At 48.4% G+C, this 27710-nt stretch overlaps 1 protein-coding gene across 5 annotated transcripts in view; it reads left to right on the plus strand.

The window, feature by feature from the left end:
• Positions 1 to 27710, plus strand: part of LOC141103386 (coagulation factor XIII B chain-like) — a 1015098-nt gene that overhangs the window by 696484 nt on the left and 290904 nt on the right. For all 5 annotated transcript variants that reach the window (XM_073592904.1, XM_073592906.1, XM_073592905.1 and 2 more), the window contains one exon: positions 13540 to 13725. In XM_073592904.1, coding sequence (XP_073449005.1) covers positions 13540 to 13725 — 186 coding nt within the window. The remainder of the gene's footprint in view (positions 1 to 13539; positions 13726 to 27710) is intronic.

A 27710-nucleotide genomic window follows, 5' to 3' on the forward strand; every position in this document is an offset into this window, starting at 1 on the left:
TTAAAACATACTATGATCAGCTCATGCTTGAAGTTTCATCCAGCCATAGTGAGCTTACAGGAGACTCCTCTTACAAAAGACAGTTGGTTTCCTACAATACTCCTGAGTAGGCAAGGCATACCACTCCACTCACTCTGCATACCCCCGTGGGGATGAATGCACTGGTACACAAGTCCTTGGCCTACCAGGAATTGGACTCCGCCATAGACCCTCTGGGTCGATATATATTTTTATTCTGCAGATTGTTTAACTGTGATACTTGCTTTTGTGTACATCCCCCCCCCCCATTTTCTAGAGAGATATTGCAACTTCTCCTGTCTTACATGGTCGATAAACCTGATGTCCCCATCATGATCATGGGACACTTTAATGGATACCTTGATCCCATACTGAATAGACACCCTCAGCTCAGCCCCCAATGGGCGGCAGAGGCACCATTTTGAGCTGGCTGCCACAGGAGGTGGGCTGGACTGATGTGTGGAGAGAAAAGCATCCAGCAACCAAACAGTTCACATGCTTCTCTAAAACACATAGGTCGCTCTCCTGCATTGACCCCTGCATAGGATCCCTGCAAATTCTAAACATGGTCACCAGGGTGGAATATTTTCCCAGGGGGGTATCAGATCACTCCCCACTGGCTGCACACTAACTACCCATCCAGCTGCTTCCCTGCCCAGAGCCCCCTGGAAGCTGAATGCCTTTTGGCTAAAACTTTTTACCTCACATGAACGAGTGGTGAAACAAATAGAACAATACTTTTATAATAACCGCTTTCATACAGATGTAACACTGAGATGAGATGCCTTCAAATAATGCCTTAGGGGCACCTTCATAGCTGAAATAGCAGCCATAAAATACAACTCATCAGCTCTATTGGTGCGGCTGGAAGACCAGGTGAGACAGCTTGAGCTTGCATATGTCATGGATCCGTCAGAATCTGCAAGGGAGGCATGGATCTCTGGCCAGGACTCCCTGGACCGTTTGAGATCCTCCGCCGCAGAACGTAAACGGTTCTTTACCACAGAAGCATTTTATGAGGAAGGTAAAAAAAACGGCTGATTGCTGGCTAGAATTGCCAGGTCTCAACAATCATCTCCAGCCATAGGAGCAATTTCCAGCTCTCTGGGAGGATTGGTGAATGACCCTGAGCTAATTATCACTGAACTAGCTTCTTTCTATGCTGACTTATACAAACCTTGTGATAACTACACAGACGAGGCACTGCAAAACTATCTAGGCACTGTGTCCCTGCCGGCTCTGAACCGTCAAGCGCGTGTGGAGCTGGAAACTCCATTTACGCTGGATGAGTTGAAAGAGGCTGCTGCCTGCTTTTCTACCTGTAAGGCTTCGGGGAATGATAGGATCCCTATGGAGGTTTACACCCAATATGGAGATTTTACCTAAGTTACTTGAAGATTTTAACTCATCATTTAAATCAGGACGGCTACCTATAACCATGACACGGGTAAACATAATATTACTACTCAAACCTGGTAAAGCCCCTTGTAGATCCAAGCTCTTATAGGCCTATATCGCTATTGCAAAGCGACGTAAAAATTCTAGCCAAGGTACTGGCCATGAGGGTTAACAAGGTTATTTTGTCCATCATCCACCTGGACCAGGCAGGCTTCATGCCATGATGTCCACTGCGACCAACCTCAGACGACTCTATTTAAACATGCAGACCTCATCAGATGCGCACTGTTGTCTCTTTTTGACAATGTTGGCTGGTGGTGTCTGTGGGCTGCATTAGCTAAGTTTGGGTTTGAGCCCAGGTTTATTACATGGGTGAGGCTATTATATGACACCACAGGCTGCCATACGCATGTCAGATAGAAGGTCACATGCCTTTGCACTGGGCAGGGGGACTAGGCAGGGTTGCCCCCTGTCTGTCTCCCCTGCGTTTTGCACTGGCCATTGAGCCTCTCATGGCACAGGTGAGGAATTGCCCCCAGATCAAGGGATTCCGCTACGGTGAATTGCATGAGAAAATAATGCTCTACGCCGATGATATGCTCCTCTTTTTAGAAGATGTGGATGATTCATTGGCTCATGTAATGTCCCTTATCACTGATTTCAGACATTATTCAGCCCTTACCTTTATTTGGTCCAAGTCAGCTTTGATGTTTCTGGATGGGACCCTTGGGCTGGGCACAGGGCTTTCTTGTCCGGTGCCCATAGTGACCTTCTTTAAATACTTAGGCATACATATTTCCGCCAAACTGACTGAGTTCTGTAAACTGAATATATACCCTTTATTGACTCACTTTAGAGACAAAATAAACATATGGAACAAACTCGAAATGTCCCGGCAAACTCAAAATGTTTGTCAGGAAGGACAAACCTTATTAAGATGTTCCTAATGCCACAGTTCCTGTACATGCTACACAACACGCCGGTAGTTATTACACTGAAAATATTCAGAGTGGTCAACTCCCTATTTAGGCTATTGCTATGGCACACCAAGCCCCCCAGGATTAAATTAGAGCAGCTGCAGTACCCAAAGGAGGGAGGGGGGGTCTTGCTCTCCCTAACCCTTGGATATACTACTTGGCTACACAGTTGCCGCACTTGATAGGTGATATGGCTCCCGGTCCTGCAAGCTCTTCGGCTAAACTTATGCTGATTGGCTCGGGGGTGGAGTCGATACCCGAGGGCCTAGAAGCTCAGCAGTTTCAAAGGCCTAACAAACAAATGCCTACTTACACAATCTTTCAGAAGGTGTGGAACAAGGCTAAACTACAGAACGTAACGGTGTATACAGCCTATAGCCCACTCTGGGGAAACAAAACATATACAGAACTGGCCAAAATCCAACAGGGGCCCCAGTGGCGCCCAATGGGAATAACTCACCTAAGACATGTTTTCCATAATGGGACTCTGCTTTCTTTCAGTGACCTACAGTCAAAATATGCACTACCATCCAACATGTTGTTCTATTACCTACAACTAAGGCACGCTGTTAGAGCACAGGGAGAAGCAGTGGACTGGGTACAATCCCCCACTCCTGTCTTTCATATGTTTCATATGTTTCATAAGTGTATATAAATTGGTTTGTGTGGAAGTTATATCGTTACATAGTTACATAGTAGGTGAGGTTGAAAAAAGACACAAGTCCAAACTATGCATGTGTTTATATGTCAGTATTACGTTGTATAACACTGTATGTTGTTGGCGTTCAGGTGCTTATCTAATAGTTTTTTGAAACTATCGATGCCCCCCGCTGAGACCTCCGTCTGTGGAAGGGAATTCCACATCCTTGCCTCTCTTACAGTAAAGAACCCTCTACATAGTTTAAGGTTAAACCACTTTTCTTCTAATTTAAATGAGTGGCCACGTGTCTTGTTAAACTCCCTTCCGCGAAAAAGTTCTATCCCTATTGTGGGGTCACCTGTATGGTATTTGTAAATTGAAATCATATCCCCTCTCAAACTTCTCTTCTCCAGAGAGAATAAGTTCAGTGCTTTTCTTCATAACTAATATCCTCCAGACCCTTTATTAGCTTTGTTGCCCTTCTTTGTACTCGCTCCATTTCCAGTACATCCTTTCTGAGGACTGGTGCCCAGAACTGGACAGCATACTCCAGGTGCGGCCGGACCAGTGTCCTGTAGAGTGGGAGAATTATCGCTTTATCCCTGGAGTTAATCCCTTTTTTAATGCATGCCAATATTCTGTTTGCTTTGTTAGCAGCAGCTTGGCATTGCATGCCATTGCTGAGCCTATCATCTACTAGGACCCCCAGATCCTTTTCCATCCTAGATCACCCCAGAGGTTTTCCCCCTAGTGTATAGATTGCATTCATAATTCATATTTTCCCAAGGCGTCTTTCAGGACAGCACCTGAGAGATAGCGACTCCACCCACCGGAAACAGGAAACACCTTCTTCCTCCAAACTTTAAAGGGAGGCGCCTCCCTACCATACCTCAGTTTTTGTGTTTCCTCCGGCCCGGAGGGAACATCTTTTTGAAGGGGAGTCAAGGTCTCTCAGATGCCTGGGAGACAGGGCTTCCTTTTCATTTTTTCCTCCTTTTGGAGACCCGCTGTCCTCCCGGCCTACCCAAGCCTTGGCAGCGGTAGCAATCGGGCTCCTCTTCCCCTCCTGGTGCTCGGGGAGAGCCGTAGACCCGGTGATCCGCGCGGTCATAGGAGCGGCGGTGCGCGTGCGCCGCCGCCATGTTTTTTTGGCCGGCAGGCGCGGCGGAAGTGACAAGGCGGGTCACTGGGTCAGCAGAAGCGTCATTTCTGGCGTGGATGCGAGAGGGGAGGAGGGAGGACAGGAACTGGCGCCTACTTCCGCTTCCGGTCCGGTGCAGATGCACTATGGGAGTCCGGAAGCGGCATATGAAGCCACAGGTGGAGAGCTGCACACCAGAGATGGAGGACTCAGCGTCTGCAGTGGTGGGGACAGGCACAGGCGCCAGGAAAGCTCAGGTAGGAGCAGCAGTTTAAGTCTGCCTTTCTTCCTTTTCCTGGGTTTGGTCTATTTTCTATTTTCTTTTTTCTTACCCCCTAGTGGCAAGGGGCCTGTCTGGGCACTGGAGGCTGACTGGTTTCTTCTTAGTGCACCTGTGGGTGATTCTTGTGTAGCTGAGACCGGGTCTCACTAAAAGGTCCCCTGGTTTTTTTCCCTTTTTTGTTTTTTCTCTCACAGGCTAAAAGCTCTGACCCAAAAAAGAGATGTCCTTCTTGCAGGGCCAAAATGGGAGAAAATTGGAAAAAAGTCTTATGCAGTACATGCATCACTTCTTTAGTTAAGGAGGAATCAGCTTCGGTTTGTGATGATCTGGTTGCCTCTGTAAAGAAGGAACTATACGCCACGATTCAGACTTTTCGTGACTCTTTAGTTAATCCAGCTGTTAGTCAGCCATCCACTTCTGAGGCTTCCCAGGGTTCTATTTCTTTCCCCATGGTAGAAGTTTTACCTGAAGGCCCCCCTATCAGGGAAGAGCAGTCCCCTACTCCTTCCGTTAAAGATTCGGAGGAGGAGGGTGAGGAAGCGGAGGTGGCTCCTTCCAAATTTAAGCTTTCCCTAGAGGAGGTAGACGGACTCCTTAAGGCTATCCATGTTACACTTGGCTTAAGTGAGGAAAAGAAGGAGTTATCTCTTCATGACCGCATGTATGCAGGGTTAAATGAGCCTAAGGGGCGAACATTTCCAGTTCATTCGGTCATTTCTGACGCCATTACTAAAGAATGGCAAGATCCAGAGAAAAAGCCCTTTTTTTCCAGAGCCCACAAAAGGCGCTTCCCTTTTGAGGAGGACCCTTCTGCGGTGTGGAATAAGGTGCCCAGGTTGGATGCGGCCTTTTCACAGGTCTCAAGATCCACAGACCTGTCTTTTGAAGACATGGGTGTTCTAAGGGATCCAATGGACAAACGCATGGATCTTTTGCTCAAAAGATCATGGCAATCAATCATGAGCAATTTAAAACCAGCAATGGCCACAACCTGTGTAGCCAGGAATCTGGAATACTGGGTGAACCAACTTAGATCTCATATAGTGGCAGATTCCCCCAAGCAGGAGATCTTAGATTCCTTTCCTACCCTGATTTCTGCGGTTGCTTATATTGCTGATGCTTCGGCTGAAGCTATCAAAATGTCAGCTAGGTCTGCAGCTTTAGCAAATGCTGCGAGAAGAGCTTTATGGCTAAAAACCTGGCCAGGTGATACAGCTTCAAAGAGTAAACTTTGTGGTATCCCCTTTTCAGGTGACCTTCTTTTTGGCCCAGATCTAGATAATATCCTAGACAGAACTGCCGATAAGAAGAAGTCCTTTCCGGTCAAAAAGAAAAAGCAGACCCCAAAACGTCTTTTTCGACCTCAAAAAACTCAGCAGCAACAGCAGGAAAGTAAGTTTCAGGGCAGGAGGAAAAATTGGTCTGCGCAAAAGGCGAAGGGCAAAGGTGGAATTCTCTTCCGTCCTCCTTCACAGGCCGAAAACTCACAATGACTCATCTCTGCGGGTCGGCGGAAGATTACGAGAGTTTCTTCCGCAGTGGTCAGTGATAACTACAAATCAGTTTATTCTGACCACTCTCTCGCAGGGTTATACTCTCGAGTTCTCCAGAAGCCCCCCAAGAAGGTTTCTGGTAACAAATGCTCCCCGAGATCCAATGAGGGCCCTGGCCATGAAATCCTCTCTGGAGGAACTAATGCAACAGGGTGTAGTAATCCCAGTGCCACCAGAGGAATGGCACGAGGGCTTCTATTCACATGTCTTCCTGGTAAAAAAACCAACAGGAAGATTTCGTTTAATTCTAAATTTAAAGCCACTAAACAGAGCCATCAAATACAGAAGGTTCAGGATGGACTCAATTTTCACCGCCAGAAATATTCTGACTCCAGGTTGTTTCATGGCGTCAGTGGATCTAAAAGATGCATACCTGCATATTCCAATCTCATCCCAGTCCCAGGGGTTTCTCAGGTTGGCGGTAAGGTTGGAAGGCAGAATTCAGCATCTGCAATTCAGAGCCCTACCCTTCGAGCTATCATCCGCACCCCGAATTTTTACCAAAGTAATGGCAGAGGCCCTAGCTCCGCTGCGTCTTCAGGGAATCGCAGTAATTCCTTACTTAGACGATCTGCTATTTTTCGCCCCCTCAAGAGAGGAGTTGAGGAGCAATTTAAGCAGAGCATGCAGCCATTTGGAGTCTCTAGGTTGGATCCTAAATCTCCAAAAATCTTCCCTGGAACCATCTCAGGAGATTCGGTTTCTAGGGTATATAATAAATTCGGTAAGCCAAAAAATTTTTCTTCCTTCAGAGAAGAAAGGAAAAATCCAGGATACAGTGTCTTTTTTGCAGACCAACCAGCAGCTGACGGTAAGATTGGTCATGTCAGCCCTGGGGGTTCTGACTTCATCAATGCCAGCTGTTCAGTGGGCAAGACTACACTTCAGACATCTGCAGGCTTTTCTTCTGAGATCTTGGGATCACAATTTAGAATCCCTAGACTCAGAGGTAAGAGTTCCAACCCAAGTGAAGAGGTCACTATGGTGGTGGAAAAGGCAGGATATCCTATCGGAGGGGTTAGTCTGGGCCTTTCCAATCGAAAAAAGGCTGACAACCGATGCCAGTTCCTGGGGTTGGGGAGCCCACCTAGAAAAAGGTTTCACTCAAGGAAACTGGTCCAGGAAAGAGGCGACCAAGTCCTCAAACTGGAGAGAGCTCAAGGCGATCGACTTGGCTCTGAAGTCATTTGCTCAGGGGCTTCAGGCCCAGCATGTTCAAATACTAACAGACAATGCCACGGCAGTGGCTTACATAAACAGGCAGGGAGGTACAAGGAGCAAATCGCTGCAAGTACTAGCCATGAGCATTCTCCGTTGGGCAGAAGGACACTTGCTGTCGTTATCAGCAGTCCATCTAAAGGGATCCCTGAACGGAGTGGCGGATTTCCTGAGCAGAAACCCCATTCGGGAAGCAGAATGGTCGCTGAACCCAGAGGTTTTCGCCATGATTGTCGAGAAGTGGGGGCTGCCAGAGGTGGACCTGTTCGCCTCAAAGGAGAATGCCTTGGTTCCGCAATTTTTTTCCCTAAGCAATCACGACGGGTCACTAGGAACAGATGCCTTGGCGTATCCATGGAGATTCCATCTCTGCTACGCTTTCCCCCCATTTCAGTTAATTCCCTTAGTATTAAGAAAAATTCAAAGGGAAACGGTACCGGTTGTCCTAATCACGCCCTTTTGGCCAAGAAGGGCTTGGTTTTCAACCGTTCTGAAAATGGCGGTCAGGCCTTATTGGCATCTGCCCCTCAGGCACGATTTACTATTTCAGGGACCAGTAAATCACCCAGAGGTAGCCACTTTGGCGCTCACTGCTTGGTATCTGAAGAGCAGCTCTTAAGGAGCAAAGGTTTTTCCAACCGGTTAATCTCAACGCTATTATCCAGTAGGAAAAGGGTGACTAGAAATATCTATTCCAAGGTCTGGAAGGTTTACAATACGTGGTGTAATTCATCTGACCAGGACCCAGGGAGTCTTGTTACCATTCTGGAATTTTTACAGGTTGGTGCTGACAAGGGACTAGCAGTTAGTACCTTGAAGGTACAGGTGGCTGCGCTAGCAGTGTTCCTAGAAAGATCTGTGGCCTCAGATCCATTGGTAACCAGATTTTTCAGATCCCTTACGAGATCCAGACCAGCACCACTTAAGTTGTTTCCCAAATGGGATCTGTCGATAGTCCTCCAGGCTCTAACAAGGAGTCCCTTTGAACCTTTGGAAGAAGCGCCACTCAGATATCTCACTTTTAAGTCTGTGTTTCTGATTGCCATGGTCTCTGCACGCAGGATCAGTGAGCTTAATGCTTTATCAGTTAAGGAACCCTATTTATCTATCTTCCCAGATAGGGTTATACTTAGAACAGATCAGAAATTCTTACCAAAGGTAGCTTCAGTACAAAATCGTGTTCAGGACATTGTACTTCCGACCTTCTGCCCCAACCCAGTAGGGGAGAAGGAGACTTGTTTTCACATGTTGGATGTTAGAAGAGTTTTGTTATGTTACCTGGAAAGGACAAAGCTCTTTAGACGTTCAGATTCTCTGTTTGTGTTATTTTCAGGCAACAGGAAAGGTTGCCAGGCTTCTAAAATCTCTTTAGCAAGGTGGCTGAAGCTAGCCATTTCAGAGGCTTATTCGCATGCAGGCGTGTCTCCTCCTGCAGGAATTTCTGCACACTCAACAAGAGCATTAGCGGCCACTTGGGCAGAGAGAGCTGGTGCCACCCCTGAACAAATCTGCAAGGCGGCAACTTGGTCAAGTTTTCACACATTCGTGAAACATTACAGGCTGGACCTCACATCTGCTAATGATCAGGCGTTTGGCAGAAAGGTCCTGCAAGCTGTTGTCCCGCCCTAAGGGGGTAAGTCTCTGTTATCCTCTCAGGTGCTGTCCTGAAAGACGCCTTGGGAAAAACCAAGTTAGACTTACCGGTAACTTGTTTTCCAGAAGTCTTTCAGGACAGCAACATCCCGCCCTATTGTATTGTATATACTATGCTGTGACTAACGTATGTGTTTATGTGTTCCAGCCGGGGCCGGAGGTCTTCTCTACTACAACTGAGAAATGCATTGTTTTACATTTTTCTACCTTAAACCTCATTTGCCATGTGGTTGCCCACCCTATTAATTTGTTCAGATCTTCTTGCAAGGTTTCCACATCCTGCGGAGAAGTTGTAGCCCTGCTTAGCTTAGTATCATCCGCAAATACAGGGATTGAACGGTTTACCCCATCCTCCAGGTCTTTATGAACTAATTAAATAGGATTGGTTCCAGCATAGAACCCTGTGGGACCCCACTACCCACCCCTGACTATTCCGAGTATTCCCCATTTATCACCACCCTCTGAACTCGCCCTGGTAGCCAGTTTTCAATCCATGTACTCACGCTATGGTCTATGGACCTTATTTTGTACAGTAAATGTTTATAGGGAACTGTGTCAAATACTATTGATGTTAGGATAACTGGTCTGTAATTGCCAGGGATGTATTTTGGGCCCTTTTTAAACCCTTCCCGACCAGCCGCCGCAGTTATACTGCGGCAGGTTGGCTCCCCTGGGAGAACCGTCCTTCCTCATTCTTTATGGGGCCAATATGGTCTGTCCTCCCTTTTTTACTGTTTACATTCTTAAAGAATTTCTTGGGATATTTTTGCTCTCCTCCGCTATGTGTTTTTCATGTTCTATCTTAGCCGCCCTAATTGCACCCTTACATTTCTTGTTGCATTCTTTATAAAGTCTGAATGCTGATCCCTCAACCTTTTATTTTTTTGAAGACCTTCTCTCTTTTTTTTTTTTTACATTGGAGTTAAGCCATTCACAACTTTTGTTTGCTCTTTTAAATGCATTACCCAATGGGATGCACTGGCTAATGCTCTCATTTAATATGCTCCTAATATGCTCCTAAAGGGAACCCATCTCTCCTCCGTGTTCTTTGTTGCTAAGATTTTATCCCAATTTATGCCTTCTAGCAAGGTTTGTAGTTTAGGGAAGTTGACTCTTTTGAAATTCAGTGTCTTTGTATTTCCCTTATGTTTCCTATTTGTGTGATTTATACTGAAGCCCATTGACCTGTGATCGTCGTTTCATAAATTGCCCCGTATTTCTACATCCATGATCAGGTCTGTATTGTCTGTAACATTGGTGTGCACACACATGTTGTATATCAGCAGAGCAAAGATTGGTGTCAGTAGGGCAGTGAATGGTGTCAGTAGCTTTTTTTATTTTTATAATTTTTTGTAGTTTTTTACAATTTTTTAAAAATTATTTTTACAATATTATTTTTTTTTTTTTTTTTTTTTTTTTTTTTTTAGGAGCCCCGTTATGGGGCGTTGGTGCAATATCAAGGATCTAAACAGACCCTTGATGTCTCACTTTTGAGACAGAGACAGGACAGAGATTCCCTGGTCCCTTTCTCTGCAGCCTGCAGTAAACATAGTTTACTATGCTTCAATTAAAAATGAAGACAGAAGTGATCATTACAGATCACTCACTGTGTTCATTCAGAAAAGGAAGGGGCCAGTTAATTAAATATTTACCAGCCCTTTGCCCGCTCCTAAGAGGAGAGGAGGGAAGGTGGCAGCACTGCAGGGGGGAGACAGAAAGCAGGGGGAATTAGCACAGCAAGGGGTGATTAGGGTGTGCCCAGCACACACTGTGCGCACGCCTATGGTCAGTGATTAGTACAGTACCTGACCACGAGATTGTGTTTCCAGCGCGATAGCATCGCGCTGGTTCTCGGCGACAGGGTACTGTGCATGTCGCGCTGGCTCACTCATCGGGAAAGGAAAACTTTGTTTTCCTTCCGCGATGAGTGACAGGCAGTGCTGACAGCTGTCTGGTATGAATCCTGAGGCGGGAACACCGCGCCAAATTTTAAATGAAAAAAACGGCGTGGGTTCCCCCCCCGGGGGCATACCAGGCCCTTAGGTCTGGCATGGATTGTAAGGGGAACCCCCTACGCCGAAAAATTGGCGTGGGGGTCCCCCCAAAATCCATACCAGACCCTTATCCAAGCACGCAACCCGGCCGGCCAGGAAAGGGGGTGGGGACGAGCGAGCGCCCCCCCCCTCCTGAGCCGTACCAAGCCGCATGCCCTCAACATGGGGGGGTGGGTGCCTTGGGGGAGGGGTTCCCTCCGCCCAGTCTGTCTGGATAATTAAAATTCCCCATTATGATAACACTTCCCATCCTTGCTGCTAATCCAAATTGTGATAGGAGGTCCATCTCCCCCTCCTCCCTCAAGTTAGGGGGCCTATAGCATACTCCCAGTATCTTTTTCCCCATTAGCTTCATCCCTTTGGAGCTCTACCTATAAGAATTCCACCTCCTCCCTAGCTCCCTTAGTGATGTCATCTCTCACATTCACTTGTACATTATTCTTGATACATAGACAAGCCTCTCCCCCCTTTACCCTCTCTATCCCTGCGATAAAGGGTATACCCTTGAACGGTTGCCAGACAATCGCGAGAGCTGTTGAACCAGGTCTCTGAAATTCCCACAAAATCCAAATCCTCCTCGTACAACAGTATCTCTGGGTCACCCATCTTGTCCGCCAGGCTCCTGGCATTGGTGAACATGCCACGTAGCTTAGACCGGTTACATACTATCCTCTTATTGGGTGTTCCGAGATTGCAACTAGGACTTGTTGCTATACTTACCTTGGGTTTATGTGCTTTAGTCAACCTATCATTAATGCCCCCAATACTACCCTCTGGACTATGTACTGCGCTGACTATCTCTACTTCTGGACCCCCCGTCGCCTAGTTTAAAAAGCCCTCTAACTTTTTGCCCATCTTTACTCCCAGCAAATATGCACCCTCCTCATTTAGGTGCAGTCTTTCCCTTCTATAGTACTGATGACCGACTGAAGTCAGTCCAGTCCTTCAGGAACCCAAACCCCTCCTTACTACACCAGTTCTTCAGCCACTTGTTTATTTCCCTAATCTCCCTCTGCCTTTCTGGTGTGGCTCGATGTACCGGTAGTATTCCTTGGAGGTCCTTTTCCTCAATTTAGCTCCCAAGTCCCTAAAATCGTTCTTTAGGACAAACCATCGACCTCTGACTTTGTCATTGGTGCACCAATGCACGATGACAGCCGAGGACCATGGTGCAATGTGCATCATGACAGCCTAGTCTTCCCCAGCCCCCCCCAGTAATCTGTTCACCAGATCCATGAGCCAATCACAGCATCAGAATACTAAGTGCAGCTGTTATGAATAAAACCCATTCATAACAGTTGTGTTTACATTGTGATCTCATAGCTTTGAGCGGGCGGGTACCGGGAGTCCCAGTTCACTATGTCCAGTGTGCTGTGCGCCAATCAGCTGCTGATTTACATGTACGTGATCCAGTCTGCCCGTGCCACCCCCCCCCATGTACTGGGGTGGGTGAGAACTGGTTAACCACTTGCCAACCGCCTCCTGTAGCTTTACTGCTACAGGGCGGCTCAGTTGTGCAGAATCATGTAATATATGTGAATTGCATTTCTGGGTGGGGGGGTGCACGCCGGCCCTGGCTGTGCTGTCATTCGCTAAAGCACAAGCTGATCAGCAGGTCCCAGCCAATGATTTATGGTCGGAACCCTCTGATCGGCTGAGCGAAGGAGAGAAGAGAGCCTGTGTTGGCACACAGTTAACCCCTTGATTGCCCCTAAACGTTAATAAATTCCCAGCCAGTGTCATTAGTATAGTGACTATGTACATTATATTATTGGCACTGATCACTTTATTAATGTTATTGGGGATGTCAGTCAGTCCCCCCAGCGTCAGTTAGTGTCAGATTGCACGCAGTCCCTTTATAAGTCGCTAATCACTGCCATTATTAGTAAAAAATATATATTAAAATTCCAGTATATACTGTATACCATAGAAAGTAAAAAATATATAGATTTTTTTTTTTTTCAAAATGTACATGGTGATCGAATACCACCAAAAGAAAGCTTGATTTGTGATGGAAAAATGATATAAATTTTGTTTGGGTACAGTGTTGCATGACCGTGCAATTGGCAGTTAAAATAGCACAGTGCTGAATAGCAACAAATGGTCTGGTCTTGAAGGGGGTAAAGCCTTCTAGAGCTGAAGTCGTTAAAGGGGGTTTGTTTGTTTACATCACTTATATTGACATTTAGGGCAGGTTCACGCAAAAACACTGTGAGGGAAACCTGTGTTCTGGGCATGTTTTCCACACCGCATTCAAAATGCACTGCACCGAGTGTCCATGGTAACTTAATGACACCCCCAATGCATGTTGAAAACAATGTGTTTGCCTGCATCGGATCGCATGGTACTGTAGTAACGTGATCCAGTTGCTGTGCCTTTTATAAAGTAGTGCATGCATTTTGCTGCAGTCCAGTGTGATTTCAGCCCATTCAAATGAATGAGCTTAAATTGCACTGCACCAAAATTGTACGTGAATCACACAGGAATACATATCACGTTCCTGTGCGATTCATGATGTGAACTGGTCCTTAAATCACAAAGCTATCTTTTCAATGAAAAAAAAATGCTTCTACTTTGAATAAGAGGTGACATTTGTGTTTTTAGAGAGAAAAAGATGCACAAGGAATCCACCAAAAATACGCAATGGCGAGATCAGTGCACAATCTGTAGAAGACCAATATTATATTGGAAGCACGGTGAAGTACATATGTGCAGATGGCTATCACATCATTGGCTCAAATGAAAGTAAATGTATGGATGGAAAGTGGCTACCAATACCTACCTGTGAGGGTAAGAGGTTTAATATAGTTGTCAAATATTGGAATGTTTCCAGATACAGCAATACTTATTGTAAAGTTTAAGTTTCATAGCAGACCTAAAATGATTTTTTAGCTTAACCAAATTCACATTGTCTGTCTCAACACTAACCTAATATGTAGAACCCCCTCCCTTATACTTACCTGACAGTGCTTCTGGGCTCATATGCATACAGTGCTAGTGATTGTCTTCCTGTACAGCACCAATACTAGAGAAGAGTGGAGACCAGGACCCAGTCAGGTAAGTGGAAGGGTAATGTCTGCATGTGAGGTAAGTGTGGAGAGGGAGACTGGGAAAGAAGTCAGGTTAGAAAATGACTTCGTCCGCATCGGCATAATTCATGTGTCAGAAAGTAGCACCCATTGTCTGAGAGGATACAGGGCCGGCACTAGCAATAGGCAGGTCAGGCGGCTGCCTAGGGCGCCAAGGTAGGGGGGGCGGCAAAATCCTGATCTCCAGCCACTCGCTGGGTATTCGGATTATTATAATACCTCTAGGACCGGCATTTTTTAAATACATGCTGCCTTATGGCACCATCCGCCAGACTAGGGGGTGGTAGCGCCTGTGAAGACATCCCGGACGGCTCCGTCTCCAGCCTGCAGTGCCACCCTAGCAGCGGCAGTGAGGAGAGGAGAGCCGGGATAAGGAGCAGCCCGCTGAAGTGCTGCATGATCGTTGGAACCGGCTGGGGCGGATGAGATGGAAGCCCTGCATGTGTATCTCCAGGCTTGCCGCGATATCCGCTCCCCCTGCTGTCAAGTTTATAGTTCATTGCACTGTGTACAGAGGGGGAACTGACATATGTGTGTGGGAAGGGAACAGACGTGCAGGGGGGCACAGATATATGTGTGTTGGAGGGAGGGGGAACAGATGTGCAGGGGGGTACAAATGTGTGTGGGGGGGCAGACGTGCAGGGGGGTACAGATATGTGTGTGGGGGGAGCAGACGTGCAGGGGGGTGCAGATATGTGTGTGGATGCGGCAGACGTGCAGGGGGGTGCAGATATGTGTGGGGGGCAGGGGGAGCAGATGTGCAAGTGGGTACAAAGGTGGAAGAGATATGTGGGGGGGACAGACGTGTGGTGGGTACAGATATGTGTGGGGGTGGACAGATGTGCAGGGGGGAACAGCTATGTGTGTGGGGGGAGGGGGAACAGACGTGCAGAGGAGTACAGAGGGGGAACAGATATGTGGGGGGGTGACAGGCGTGCAGGGGGCTACAGATGTGTGTGGGGGAGGCAGATGTGCAGGGGGGGAACAGATGTCCAAAGAGTACAGAGGGGGAACTGATATGTGTGGGGGGGAACAGACGTGCAGGGGGGTACAGATGTGTGTGAGGGGGACAGAGGTGCAGGGGGGTACAGATATGTGTGGGGGAAGGGGGTACAAAGGTGGAAGAGATATGTGGGGGGGGGACAGACGTGCGGGGGGGTACATATATGTGTGTGGGGGTGGACAGATGTGCAGGGGGGTACAGAGGGGGAACAGATGTGTGTGGGGGGTTGCAGAGAGGAACTGATGTGTGTGGGGGGTTTGAGGGGAACAAAGGTGCAGAGGGGGGGTGCCAAGGGGAACAGGCATTCAGGGTAATACAGTGATGGGGTGATCTGAGGTGTGAAGGTGGAAGAATTGTGGTGATCTGAGACCTGAAAATAAAGGAATTGGGGTGATTTGAGGTGTGGTGTTCAAGTCCACTTTGTAAAAAAAATTATAAATGCAGATCTTTTTGCAGGTACAAAAATGTGTATTTATTATTTTTAGTAGCAGCCTGTAAAGCATTGTCAGTGTATCTGTATGCTCGTACAGACAGGCAGTTACACAGTTAACCTGTTTGTATACTGCCCTAGCCTGTGGACCACGGCTGGCACGAGGAAGCGAGCTGGTGCAATCCACTATTTGTCTTCGGGCCGGGTCCAGAGGCACAGATGCAGACCTGTGGACCACGGCTGAAGAAATTGGTAAAGAGGCGCCACAAAAATCTCAGTGAGGGGCGGAGCGGCAAAATGAGGTTTCGCCTAGGGTGTCAAAAATCCTTGCACAAGCCCTGAGAGGATAGATCTGGACAAGTTAAAATAATGTCATGTTCAAAGTTAATTTTGGTTAATAAATAATCGTGAACAATTGCACATACACTTTAACCACTTCAGCCCCGGAAGGATTTACCCCCTTCCTGACCAGAGCACTTTTTACAATTTGGCACTGCGTCGCTTTGACTGCTAATTGCGCGGTCATGCAATACTGTACCCAAACGAAATTTGCGTCCTTTTCTTCCCACAAATAGAGCTTTCTTTTGATGGCATTTGATCACCTCTGCCGTTTTTTTTTTTTGCGCTATAAACGGAAAAAGACCGAAAATTTTGAAAAAAAAAAGATATTTTCTACTTTTTGTTATAAAAAAAATCCAATAAACTCAATTTTAGTCATACATTTAGGCTAAAATGTATTCGGCCACATATCTTTGGTAAAAAACAAATGTCAATAAGTGTATAGTTATTGGTTTGCGCAAAAGTTATAGCGCCTACATTTTACGGGTACATTTTCTGGAATTTACACAGCCTTTAATTTATGACTGCCTATGTAATTTCTTGAGGTGCTAAAATGGCAGGGCAGTACAAAACCCCCCCAAATGACCCCATTTTGGAAAGTAGACACCCCAAGGAAATTGCTGAGAGGCATGTTGAGCCCATTGAATATTAATTTTTTTTTGTCCCAAGTGATTGAATAATGACAAAAAAAAAAAAATACAAAAAGTTGTCACTAAATGATATATTGCTCACACGGGCCATGGGCATAGGTGAAATTGCACCCCAAAATACATTCAGCTGCTTTTCCTGAGTACGGGGATACCACGTGTGGGACTTTTTGGGAGCCTAGCCGCGTACGGGGCCCTGAAAACCAATCACCGCCTTCAGGATTTCGAAGGGCGTAAATTTTTGATTTCACTCCTCACTACCTATCACAGTTTTGAAGGCCATAAAATGCCCAGATGGCACAAACCCCCCCAAATGACCCCATTTTGGAAAGTAGACACCCCAAGCTATTTGCTGAGAGGCATGTTGAGTCCATGGAATATTTTATATTTTGACACAAGTTGCGGGAAAGTGACAAATTATTTATTTTTATTTTTTTTGCACAAAGTTGTCACTAAATGATATATTGCTCACACAGGCCATGGGCATATGTGGAATTGCATCCTAAAATACATTTATCTGCTTCTCCTGAGTACGGGGATACCACATATGTGGGACTTTTTGGGAGCCTAGCTGCGTACGGGGCTCCGAAAACCAATCACCGCCTTCAGGATTTCTAAGGGCGTACATTTTTGATTTCACTCTTCACTGCCTATCACAGTTTTGGAGGCCATGGAATGCCCATATTGCACAAACCCCCCCCAAATGACCCAATTTTGGAAAGTAGACACCCCAAGCTATTTGCTGAGAGGCATGGTGAGTATTTTGCAGCTCTTATTTGTTTTTGAAAATGAAGAAAGACAAAATAAAATGTTTTTTTTTCTTTTTTTCTATTTTCAAAACTTTGTGACAAAAAGTGAGGTCTGCAAAATACTCACTATACCGCTCAGCAAATAGCTTGGGGTGTCTACTTTCCAAAATAGGGTCATTTGGTGGGGGTTTGTGCCACCTGGGCATTCCATGGCCTCCGAAACTGTGATAGGCAGTGAAGAGTGAAAACAAAAATTTACGCCCTTAGAAAGCCTGAAGGCAGTGCTTGGTATTTGGGGTCCCATACGCGGCTAGGCTCCCAAAAAGTCTCACACATGTGGTATCCCCATACTCAGGAGAAGCAACAGAATGTATTTTGGGGTGTAATGTCACATATTCCCATGGCATGTTTGAGCAATATATTATTTAGTGACAACTTTGTGCAAAAAAAAGGGTGCTTTTTTTTTTTTTTTTTTTTTTTTTTTGCTTTTTTATCTTATTTTTAAACTGTTCCTTTCATTTTTTTTAATCATTTTTATTGTTATCTCAGGGAATGTAAATATCCCCTATGATAGCAATAGGTAGTGACAGGTACTCTTTTTTGAAAAAATTGGGGTCTATTAGACCCTAGATCTCTCCTCTGCTCTCAAAGCATCTGACCACACCAAGATCGGTGTGATAAAATGCTTTCCCAATTTCGCAATGGCACTGTTTACATCCGGCGAAGTCATGAAATGCTCATAGCTTCTGGTTTCTTAGGCCATAGAGATGTTTGGAGCCACTCTGGTCTCTGATCAGCTCTATGGTCAGCTGGCTGAATCACCGGCTGCATTCTCAGGTTCCCTGTTGGGAGAGGAGAGCCAGAGAAAAACATGGAAGACAGTGGGGGGGGGCATTCCCTCCCTCTGCTTGTAAAAGCAGTCTAGAGGCTAATTAGCTGCTAGGATTGCTTTTACATGAAAGCCGACCGCTGGCTGAAAAGAATGATACCAAGATGATACCTAAACCTGCAGGCATCATTCTGGTATAACCACTCAAAGTCCAGCAACATACCAGTACATTGCTGGTCCTTGTTGGGCATATATTGTAATCTTTTTTTTTTTTTTTCATGCAGCCTGTGGGCTGAACGAAAAAAAGAGATTGATCAGTGGGGATGCCCACCATTAGAATACCTCCCTTCATCCGCCCACTTCTAATGATGGGCATACATGCACCGTTTATATATGCCGAAGCATGGGGGCATCCTCCCGCAAAAGCTAGGAGCAAATCGCTCCTCCGCCCCTGCTGCCCCCATGCTTCGGCATATATCCCCTCCGCTGGAGTCACGGCTTTATATATCATGGGAGCAAACGCTGTTGCTGTCAAGATAAATAAATCCGCGCTGCAGCTGAATTGCGTACCTGAAGACAAAAAAATGGTTAATAAAAAAAACACAGTAAACGGTAAGTATAAAAAAATTGCATACCTGAAAAGCAAACATGATAAAACATAATAACAATAAAACATTGCAGAATAGAATACAGTAAAAAAGAGCAGAGCAATAGAGAGAGAATAGAGAGAGAGAGAACAATAAAACCACAACTATTTTTAAATTTATTTTATATATTTTTTGTGTTTTTTTTTTACACTTTTTTTTGTAACTGTAACTTTTGTAACTGTAAACGGTTCCAGGTTCGGGTCTCTCAAAATGCGATGGCATCTTGGGAGACCCTGTGAAAGTGTGTCCTAGTCTGTGCAATGCTGTACACTAACACTAAACTAGTGTATGGTAGCGTTCAAAACATTCACCAATGTAAAGACCAGGATTGTTAGGACAGGAGGGACAATAATAGCGGGTGTCACGCCTATATCCGCGCTTGCTGCAGACACAACATCTTTTTTGGGGGGGGTTCGTTGGGTAGGGGTACTCGGGAGGACATAAAGAAAATGCCTCTCATGCAGCCGACTGCATTTGGTTGGGGATGTGAATGGGGGAAGTACGGGTGCTGCAGAAGTGGTGGGTTCCCAATTAGGATTGGCGAATGCAGCAGGAAGGGCATTATGGGCAAGACGGGCCTGTGTTTGTCTTTTTCATGGTGGCAGCGGGACACTACTTGTGCTTGCCACCTCACCAGCTTGAACTGCACTTATGAAGGCCTCTTGAGCCCCTCGGGAAAGAGAGCCCTGACTGATGGGGGCATGGCCAGGGAGGAGTTAAGGTGACTATTAGGTCACTTGGGATTGGTACAGGACGGGACAGGGGTTGGGCCTGAGCTCAAGAATTTGGCACCCCAAGGGATTCTGGGCCTTTTCGGACGGAAGCATGGAAGAGCTCGGACCTGACCTTGCGGCTCCAACCATGGACACGGATCGCCTCCTGGCTAAGGTCCGTGAGCTGGCTCTCCGGGGTCAGGCTGACTGGCTCTTTGCCCTCCTGTCCCCTGGGGTGCCTTCCCCTGCCCCTTCCCCTGCTCCCCATCCTGAGATTGTTAGCCACAGGGCCCGCAGACGTGCCCGCCCGCCTTCACGACTCAGCCCCATTCCCTTCTCGGCCCCTTACTGCCCCCCTCCTCCTCCTTCCCTCCATTCCTCCCCTGCTCGGGTGGCTCCCAGGGTTCGGCCGCCCGCTCTCGGCGTGCCCCTCCTCGGCAGTCCCCCTCTCCTAGCCACAGGGCTGTTTCGCGGCCTTCCCCCGGTGCCCGCGATCGGGTAGCCCCCGCTCGGTGGTTCCCCCCTCCCTCTCCCCCTGCCAAGAGTCTGGCACGAGGCCGGGCTGGAGCCGGAGCGCTCCCTCGCCTGGCTTCATGCGGTGCGGTACCGGCGGGGGGGGGCGGCGGGTGAGCGATCGCGCCGTTCCTCTGCCCGGCTGTCTTCTAGGAGGTCGGGAGGCAGGGGTCGGACCCGTTCGCCCGTGCCTATTGCTTCCGTCACGGCCGCTGCGTCGAATCCCACGGACGACGGATTAGATGGGGGCTTGGAGCGGGATCGGCTCCCCCTGGCGGCCAGTTCACTCCCTGCGCCAGGCTGGGCGGGAGTTTCAGATCTGGCTTTTAGTTTGTCACAGTGCCAATGCGAACAGCACCCCTCAGCGCCTGGATGGGCGGGGGGTAATTCTTCATCAGGCAGCCCAACTAATATTTTTAGGCAAGTGCAGTCTCCCCCTGCGCCCTCCTGGGCAGGGTCTCAGCCAGCCCCTGGGCCATCCTCCACTGACGGCTCCCAGATTAGGACCCCCTCTGCGCCCGGACAGGCAGGGGACAGGTCCCATCCCCCGGCTGGTCCCTCCAACGTCACATCCCGGGCAGCGTATGCCCCCTCTGCGCCCGGAAGGGCGGGTGTGGGTCTGTCGGCTTTTGCGGACACCCCTCCTCCTCCACTCCGTGCCCACCGCCGTCCTCCCATGCCCAGCTGGGCGGAGGACGATCGCTTGACATCCATCCCACCGCTGGGGCTCGCCCCTCCCTATGGGCCTAGCCAGGCCGGAGGATCTGGTCGGACGTCTGCAACAGTCACCCGTTCCCGTCTCCACACACCCGGCAGGGCGGGAGAATTTGGCTCCGGATCCGGGCTGGCGTTAGCTCCCGCCCCGGGTCAGCCAGCCAGAACCAGTAGATGTTCCTGTACCTGCTCAGCCGTTGCCCTCAGCCAGGGGGACTCTTCCGGGTCGGTGGTGGGACCCCCGCCCTTGGATCTCTCCATAGGTCGGGACGGTCCCGTGGAACACGGCCCCGTTGGTCTTCACGGTGCTGGCCGCATCAGTCTACAGCCTTCCAGAGTCGTTTCGGACACCGATTCCCTGGTTGGTCGCCCGTCATCGGTGATGCCCCCGAGGATCAGTGAGTATGACTGTGAATTGATTTGGGTAGGTCAGCTGATGATTCCGTATCGGGCCCTGAAGACCGCATAGCGTCGGTCGTCAAATCGGTTCTTTCAAGTATGGGTGTTTCGGGCGTGGCGCCCAATTTCACCCCCCCTCCCGGAGGTGCCTTGTGGGCAGTCGCGCCCACTGGTACCCACCTACCGGAGGAGACGAAGGAAAAGATTTGGCAACGCGAATTCATTGATTTCCTCGCCCTTGTGCCGCCGGATAGGGAGACGATCGATAAATCTCGTCGGGTAGATGTATCGGCGCAGGGCGAAAAACCTAAACAGCTTCCTAGGACTTTCGGGAACTGGCTGCAGGGGTTCTGCGCCTACGCGGGAGTGCTCTGCGAGCGTTTCCCGGAGTTGGCGACTTCGTTGTTCTGTTATTTAGATCTCATTTGGGGGGCGTACAAAGTTTATGGGGGTCAGTATTGGTTCCAGTATGACACCCAGTTTCGCCAAAAATTGGCGGCACGGAAAGAGCTTCGCTTCGACTGTCATGATGGTAGCCTGTGGTTGCTGCTTATGTGCCCCCCCAACCATCGTCCTTTCAGTCCGCGGTCGGCGCTCCTCAATCCGGAGCGTCGCCGCTTCAAAAAAGGAAAAAAAGGTATCTGCTGGCTTTTCAATGAAAGCCACTGTAAATGGTACTCCGCCTGTCGCTTCAGGCACGAGTGCTCGAGCTGTGGGGGTGCACACCCCGCCAGCTGGTGTTTTAGGAAGGGTAGACAGCCGCTTCCCAGAACAGGAGCCAAGACTGACCTTCCTAAGCTGGAGGATGCCGGTGAACGTCTTAGAGATGCTTCCCCGGCTAGACCGGTACCCCCTTCATAGGGAGGCCCTGATCCTGAAGGATGGCCTGGATCGTGGTTTCTGGATCCCCTTTTCCCCGTCAGACTATGTCTCCGAATTGGAAATCGGCTGCGGAATTCAAGTCCGTCGTGGCCCAGAAGCTACAGAAGGAGTTGGAACTGGGGCGCATGGCAGACCCCTTTGATCTCCCCCCTTTCCACAACCTGCGGGTGTCCCTACTCGGTGTGGTCCCAAAAAAGGAGAGTGGTAAATTCCGTCTAATTCATCACTTATCCTACCCTTCTGGCTCCTCGGTCAACTACGGAATCGATCGGGAGGAATCCAGGGTCCACTACGCGTCTTTTGATAAGGCACTTCACCTCGTTAGGACAGCAGGGCGGTCCGCTCTTTTGGCAAAAGCGGATATTGAGTCCGCTTTTCACCTTCTTCCGGTCCACCCGGACTGTTTCCATCTCCTGGGTTGCTACTTCCAAGGAAGCTATTTCTTCGACATGTGCCTGCCTATGGGTTTCGTGCTATTTCTTTGAGTTATTTAGCAGCTTCCTTGAGTGGGTAGTCACCCAGGAGGCTGGGTTTCAGTCCCTTCTGCACTACTTGGATGATTTCCTTTTCGTGGGCCCCACGGGCAGTGGGCAGTGTCAACGCCTTCTCTCTGTTTTTCAGGATATTTGCCGGCTTTTCGCCGTCCCACTGCCCGCGGACAAAACCGAGGGTCCGGTAACGGTACTGGCTTTTCTGGGGATTGAGATTGACACAGTGGCTATGGTCTTTCGTCTGCCGAGAGAGAAGCTGACCAGGCTTCTCTCCTTGGTTCGTTTGGCTAAAGGGGCAAAGAAACTGCAGTTGAAACAGCTACAATCGTTGCTGGGTCACCTAGTATTTGCCTGTAGGGTCATACGCATAGGGAGAGCCTTTTGCAGGCGCCTGTCCTGGGCTACGAAGGGCGTTACAGACCCTCACCACTACGTCCGGATCACCAAGCCCATGCGGGCCGACTTGGGGATTTGGCTAACCTTTTTGCAGTCTTACAACGGGCAGTCTTGTTGGTTGCGGGAGGAGGTACCGAACTCACAGCTGGAGTTATACACTGATGCTGCAGGCTCCTGTGGTTTCGGTGCTTTCTTCCGCGGGGAGTGGTCTGCGGAATGTTGGCCGGCCTCATGGGCCCGCATGGACTTGTTGCGCAACCTCACCCTTTTGGAGCTTTTTCCGATCATCGTAGCCGTGGAGCTCTGGGGTGAACAGTTGTGCAATCATCAGGTAATCTTCTGGTCGGACAATATGAGCGTAGTGCAGGTAGTGAACAAACAACCGGCTAGTTCCCCTCCGGTCGTTTCGCTGTTGCGTTTTTTAGTCCTGAAATGTTTGCATTTTAACATTTATATTAAGGCGAAACATGTCCTGGGAGTTTCTAACGATATTGCCGATGCTCTTTCCCGCCAATAGTTTCTCCGTTTTCGTTCCCTGGCTCCGTTGGCTTCGCAGGAGGGCCTCCCCTGTCCGGCCCACTTATGGAACCTCGTTTCCGGGGATTGCTAGAGCTTCTTCGGTCATCACTTTCTCCGCGGATGTGGGCGTCGTATTGTCGGGTCTGGCACGAGTGGTTCCAAGCGTCGGGCGGTGAGTTTTCCATTTCTTCCCCAGATGATAGACGTTTGGCTTTATTCGCCTACCTTGTCCAATTACAAGAAAAGGGTGTCTCGGGTTCTCCCGTTTCTTCTGCCATGTCGGCCCTGTCCTTTTGGTTCCAACTCCTTGGGTGGGAGGATGTCACTAAATCTTTCCCGGTCTGATGGGTATTGCGGGGTTGGAAACGTATCACACATCTTCCCAAATCCAGGCGCCCGATTTCCCTCCAGATCCTATCGGGAATTTTGTCATTGTTGTCGGAGGTATGCTCATCTGAGTTTGAGACCCTTCTTTTCCGGGTGGCTTTTTCATGGGCGTTTTTTGGGGCTTTTCGCATCTGGGAATTAGTTGCTAAATCCAGGTCGTCTCCGGGGGGTATTCGGTCGGAGGATGTTTCTTTGTCGGAGCGTGCGTCATTGTTTTGTTGCGACATCCAAGACCGACAGCTTCGGTAGGGGCTGCCGAGTAGTGCTGCACCACTGCGGCGGCCCATTTTGCCTGGTGTCACTGGCTTTCCCGTTTGTTTGCGCGCGCCCCCTGGCCCCCACGTTTTTCGTACATGCTGACTCCTCCTCGCTGAGTCGGTTCCAATTTTTAAGGGTTTTTCGCCTTTGTCTCGAGGCCTTAGGCTTACCTGCGGGTTTCGAATAGGCACTGCAACCGCCGCTTCTGGTTTGGGGTTTTCCGATAGGGAACTTCAGCGACTGGGGAGATGGGAGTCATCTAGTTTTTCACTGTATGTCCGCCCACATCTTTTGTGTTAATTTTTTCTGGTACCCCCCGGCTCAAATATGGATACTGGGTGATTAATTTGTCTTCTGGGCTACTCGTCGTGCGGAGATCCGTAATTACGGCAGAAACCTGGGCTTCTCATCCAACGTGGCAAGAATTTGCTGGCTTGGGCTGCGCGGGTTGCGTTGGTATCAGGTCCTGATGGAATGTTGGCAGCTCCGGGCCCATGTGTCAGGTCACATTATCCTTGTTGTTCATGCTGGTGGGAATGATGTTGGCTACACGCGGTCTGTGGACCTAATTTCTGCAATTAAAAGCGATATTGCTCAGTGTTTTGCAATTTTCACCAGTATGACTTTCGTCTGGTCCGAAATAGTTCCTCGCTCAATATATATAGAGACATCCCTGGCCCCTGCTTGGAGAATTTTCGCCGGAAAGTTAATGCTCAGGTGTCCAAGTTCATCCGTCGGATCGGGGGGGTTGTGGTCCGTCACAGAGATCTGGAAGGGGACAACACTGACTTGCTGAGGAGGGATGGTGTCCATCTCAACGAGATTGGTCTGGACATCTTTAATCTGGGACTTCAGAGGGGTGTGGAACAAGCGCTGGCTGTGGTGGGGCGCCCGTCAGTAGCTTACTGACTGGTGGGTGGCAGTTTTGGTGACCTTGCCAGCAAACATGGATCATTAGTTATGCCCTTGATGGTAATTGGGAGATAGACTGCCGGTCCGGCACTTATGGTAAGGACAGGCCCCTCCTTCATCTCCCCTTTTACATTTGGAATTGTGTGCTCACAGTGCAACTGTGACTGGCATGGTTTAAATCGTTAATGTTATGTTTTGAGTTAATAAAAGCTGTGGCCTTGCCCTTTCCAACATTAATGGTTGTACGTGGTCTTTATTGGATGGGAAGAAGGGGTAAGGCGTTATAAGTTGTCATGGTAAGTTATGGTATGGAACCTGGGCTTATTGCACCTCAGCAGTCATGGGACTCGCCAGGTCACCAAGTGTTACTGCAGTGCTGGTTTGACTACGACCAGGGTGTACTAGGCCGCTGGTGCTTGCCAGGTCACCAAAACGCTACCAAAAAAACTGTTAGTGATCGCAGGGATCAGGCCTGACTCTGCGAGCACTCCAGTTATGCGTTTAGTGTTTTGTAAGTGACAGTGTTTGATCAATACTGCACTTGGGTGGGCTGGGCCCGGCGGAGGGGCAAAACGCAGGTGCTAGCAGGTATCTGGGCTGATCCCGCTAACACTGCGTTTTTGGGAACCCTAAACTGATGGGGACGCTAGTATAGATCTGATCGGATCAGATATTGATCTGTTCAGATACTATACCACTAAGGGAGGTCTATGGTGCGTGCATGGGTGTTAGCACTACTGGCACTAAAATGACGCTGCCTGGGGCTGGTGCTTGCCAGTTCACCAAAACGCTACCAAAAAAACTGTTAGTTATCGCAGGGATCAGGCCCGACTCTGCGAACGCTGCAGTTATGCGTTTAGTGTTTTGTAAATGACAGTGATCTATCGATACTGCACTTGGGTGGGCTGGGCCAGGCGGAGGGGCAAAACGCAGGTGCTAGCAGGAATCTGGGCTGATCCCGCTAACACTGCATTTTTGGGAACCCTAAACTGCTGGGGACGCTAGTATAGATCTGATCGGATCAGATATCGATCTGTTCAGATACTATACCACTAAGGGAGGTGTATGCTGCGTGTGTGGGTGTTAGCGGTACTGGCGCTAACCTGACACTGCCTGGGGCAACGCAGACCCTATCTGACCCTAAAACCTAAGTTATATCACGCCGGGAGATCAGGGGGCTAAACCTTTATTCAGTAATAAACGGCGGGTGCCCTGACACTATAAAAAATAAACTAACTAACCAGCGTCACCCGTAACAGTTATACGGTGATCACTGGTGAAAGGGTTAACTAGGGGGCAATCAGGGGGTTAAAACATTTATTAGATAGTATATGGGGGTCCCTGACGCTATAAAACGCTGACGGCGAACCTAACTATTTATCTCCCTAACTAGCGTCATCAGTGACACTAATACAGCGATCAGAAAAACGATCGCTTAGTGACACTGGCGACGGGGGGTGATCAAGGGGTTAAAACTTTATTGGGGGGGTTAGGGGGGTACCCTAGACCTAAAGGGGGCCTAACACTAACTGCCCTACCACACTAACTGTCACAAACTGAAACAAATGCAGTAATCAGAAAAAAAAACTGCTTGGTGTCAGTGTGACGGAGGTGAGGGGTGATTGGGGGGTGATTGGGGGGTGATCGGGGGGTGTACAGTATGCCCGGCATGTTCTACTGTGTGTGTAGTGTTTGTGCACTCACTCGGATGTCTTCTCTCCTCGGCGCCGGAACGGAAAATACTGAGCCGAGGAGCGATGACATCACTTCCTCCGCTTCTGTTTACTATACAGAAGCCGAGGAAGCATTTCATTCGCCAGTAGCGATCGCGAGGGGGTAGCCACGAATGAGTGGCCTCCCCCTCACCTTTGATCGCCCCTGACGAGAACCCGACTGCCGCAGGCACTGGGGGGGTCCGATTGGACCCCCCACCCGCGGGCAGGCAAGGACGTACAGGTAAGTCCTTATGCCTGCCCGTGCCATTCTGCCGACGTACATCATTGTGCGGCGGTCGGCAACTGGTTAAATGGTAAAATGACCCTGTGTGATAAAAAAAATGACAATACTGTGTAAGACTCACAGTGCAAAGATCCAAATACATAGTTAGTCAGGTAGAAAAAGACACAAGTCCATCTAGTTCAACCAAAAAAACACACCCACACAATCCCATATACACAATCCTTCCCCCACAGTTGATCCAGAGGAAGATGAAAAACTCCAGCTAAGCATGCTCCAAGTTGCTACAGCAGGGGAAACAATTCCTTCCTAATCCCCCAAAAGGCAATCGGATATTCCCTGGATCAACTTTACCTATAAATGTTAGTACCCAGAATCCGGGCCTTTTTTAAAGCAAGCTACTGAGCTGGCCAGAACCACCTCTGCAGGGAGTCTATTCCACATTTTCACAGCTCTTACTGTGAAGAAACTTTTGCGTATTTGGAGATGAAATCTCTTTTCCTCCAGACGTAAAAAGTGCCCCTGTGTCCTCTGTGATGACCTTAAAGTGAATAACTCACCACCAAGTTTACTATATGGACCCCTTATGAATTTATACATGTTGATCATATCCCCCCCTTCAATCTCCTCTTCTCAAGAGAGAACAAATACAGTTCCTCTAATCGTTCCTCATAGCTGAGTTCCTCCATGTCTCAGTAATGAATTAATAATGGCTCACACACTATAAACGGTGAACTAACCCTATATGATAACAATTAATCCATTTACAATACCTTGTAACACTCACAGTGCATTGATCCAAATAGGAACACAAAACATAAAAAATTGCACAGAAATTGCATAAATCGTGAACAATTACTCGCATATATAAATAGTGGAATGATCATATTTGACAGTAAGAG

The sequence above is a fragment of the Aquarana catesbeiana genome, linkage group LG07 (genome assembly GCF_042186555.1).
Source record: "Aquarana catesbeiana isolate 2022-GZ linkage group LG07, ASM4218655v1, whole genome shotgun sequence".
NCBI lineage: Eukaryota > Metazoa > Chordata > Amphibia > Anura > Ranidae > Aquarana > Aquarana catesbeiana.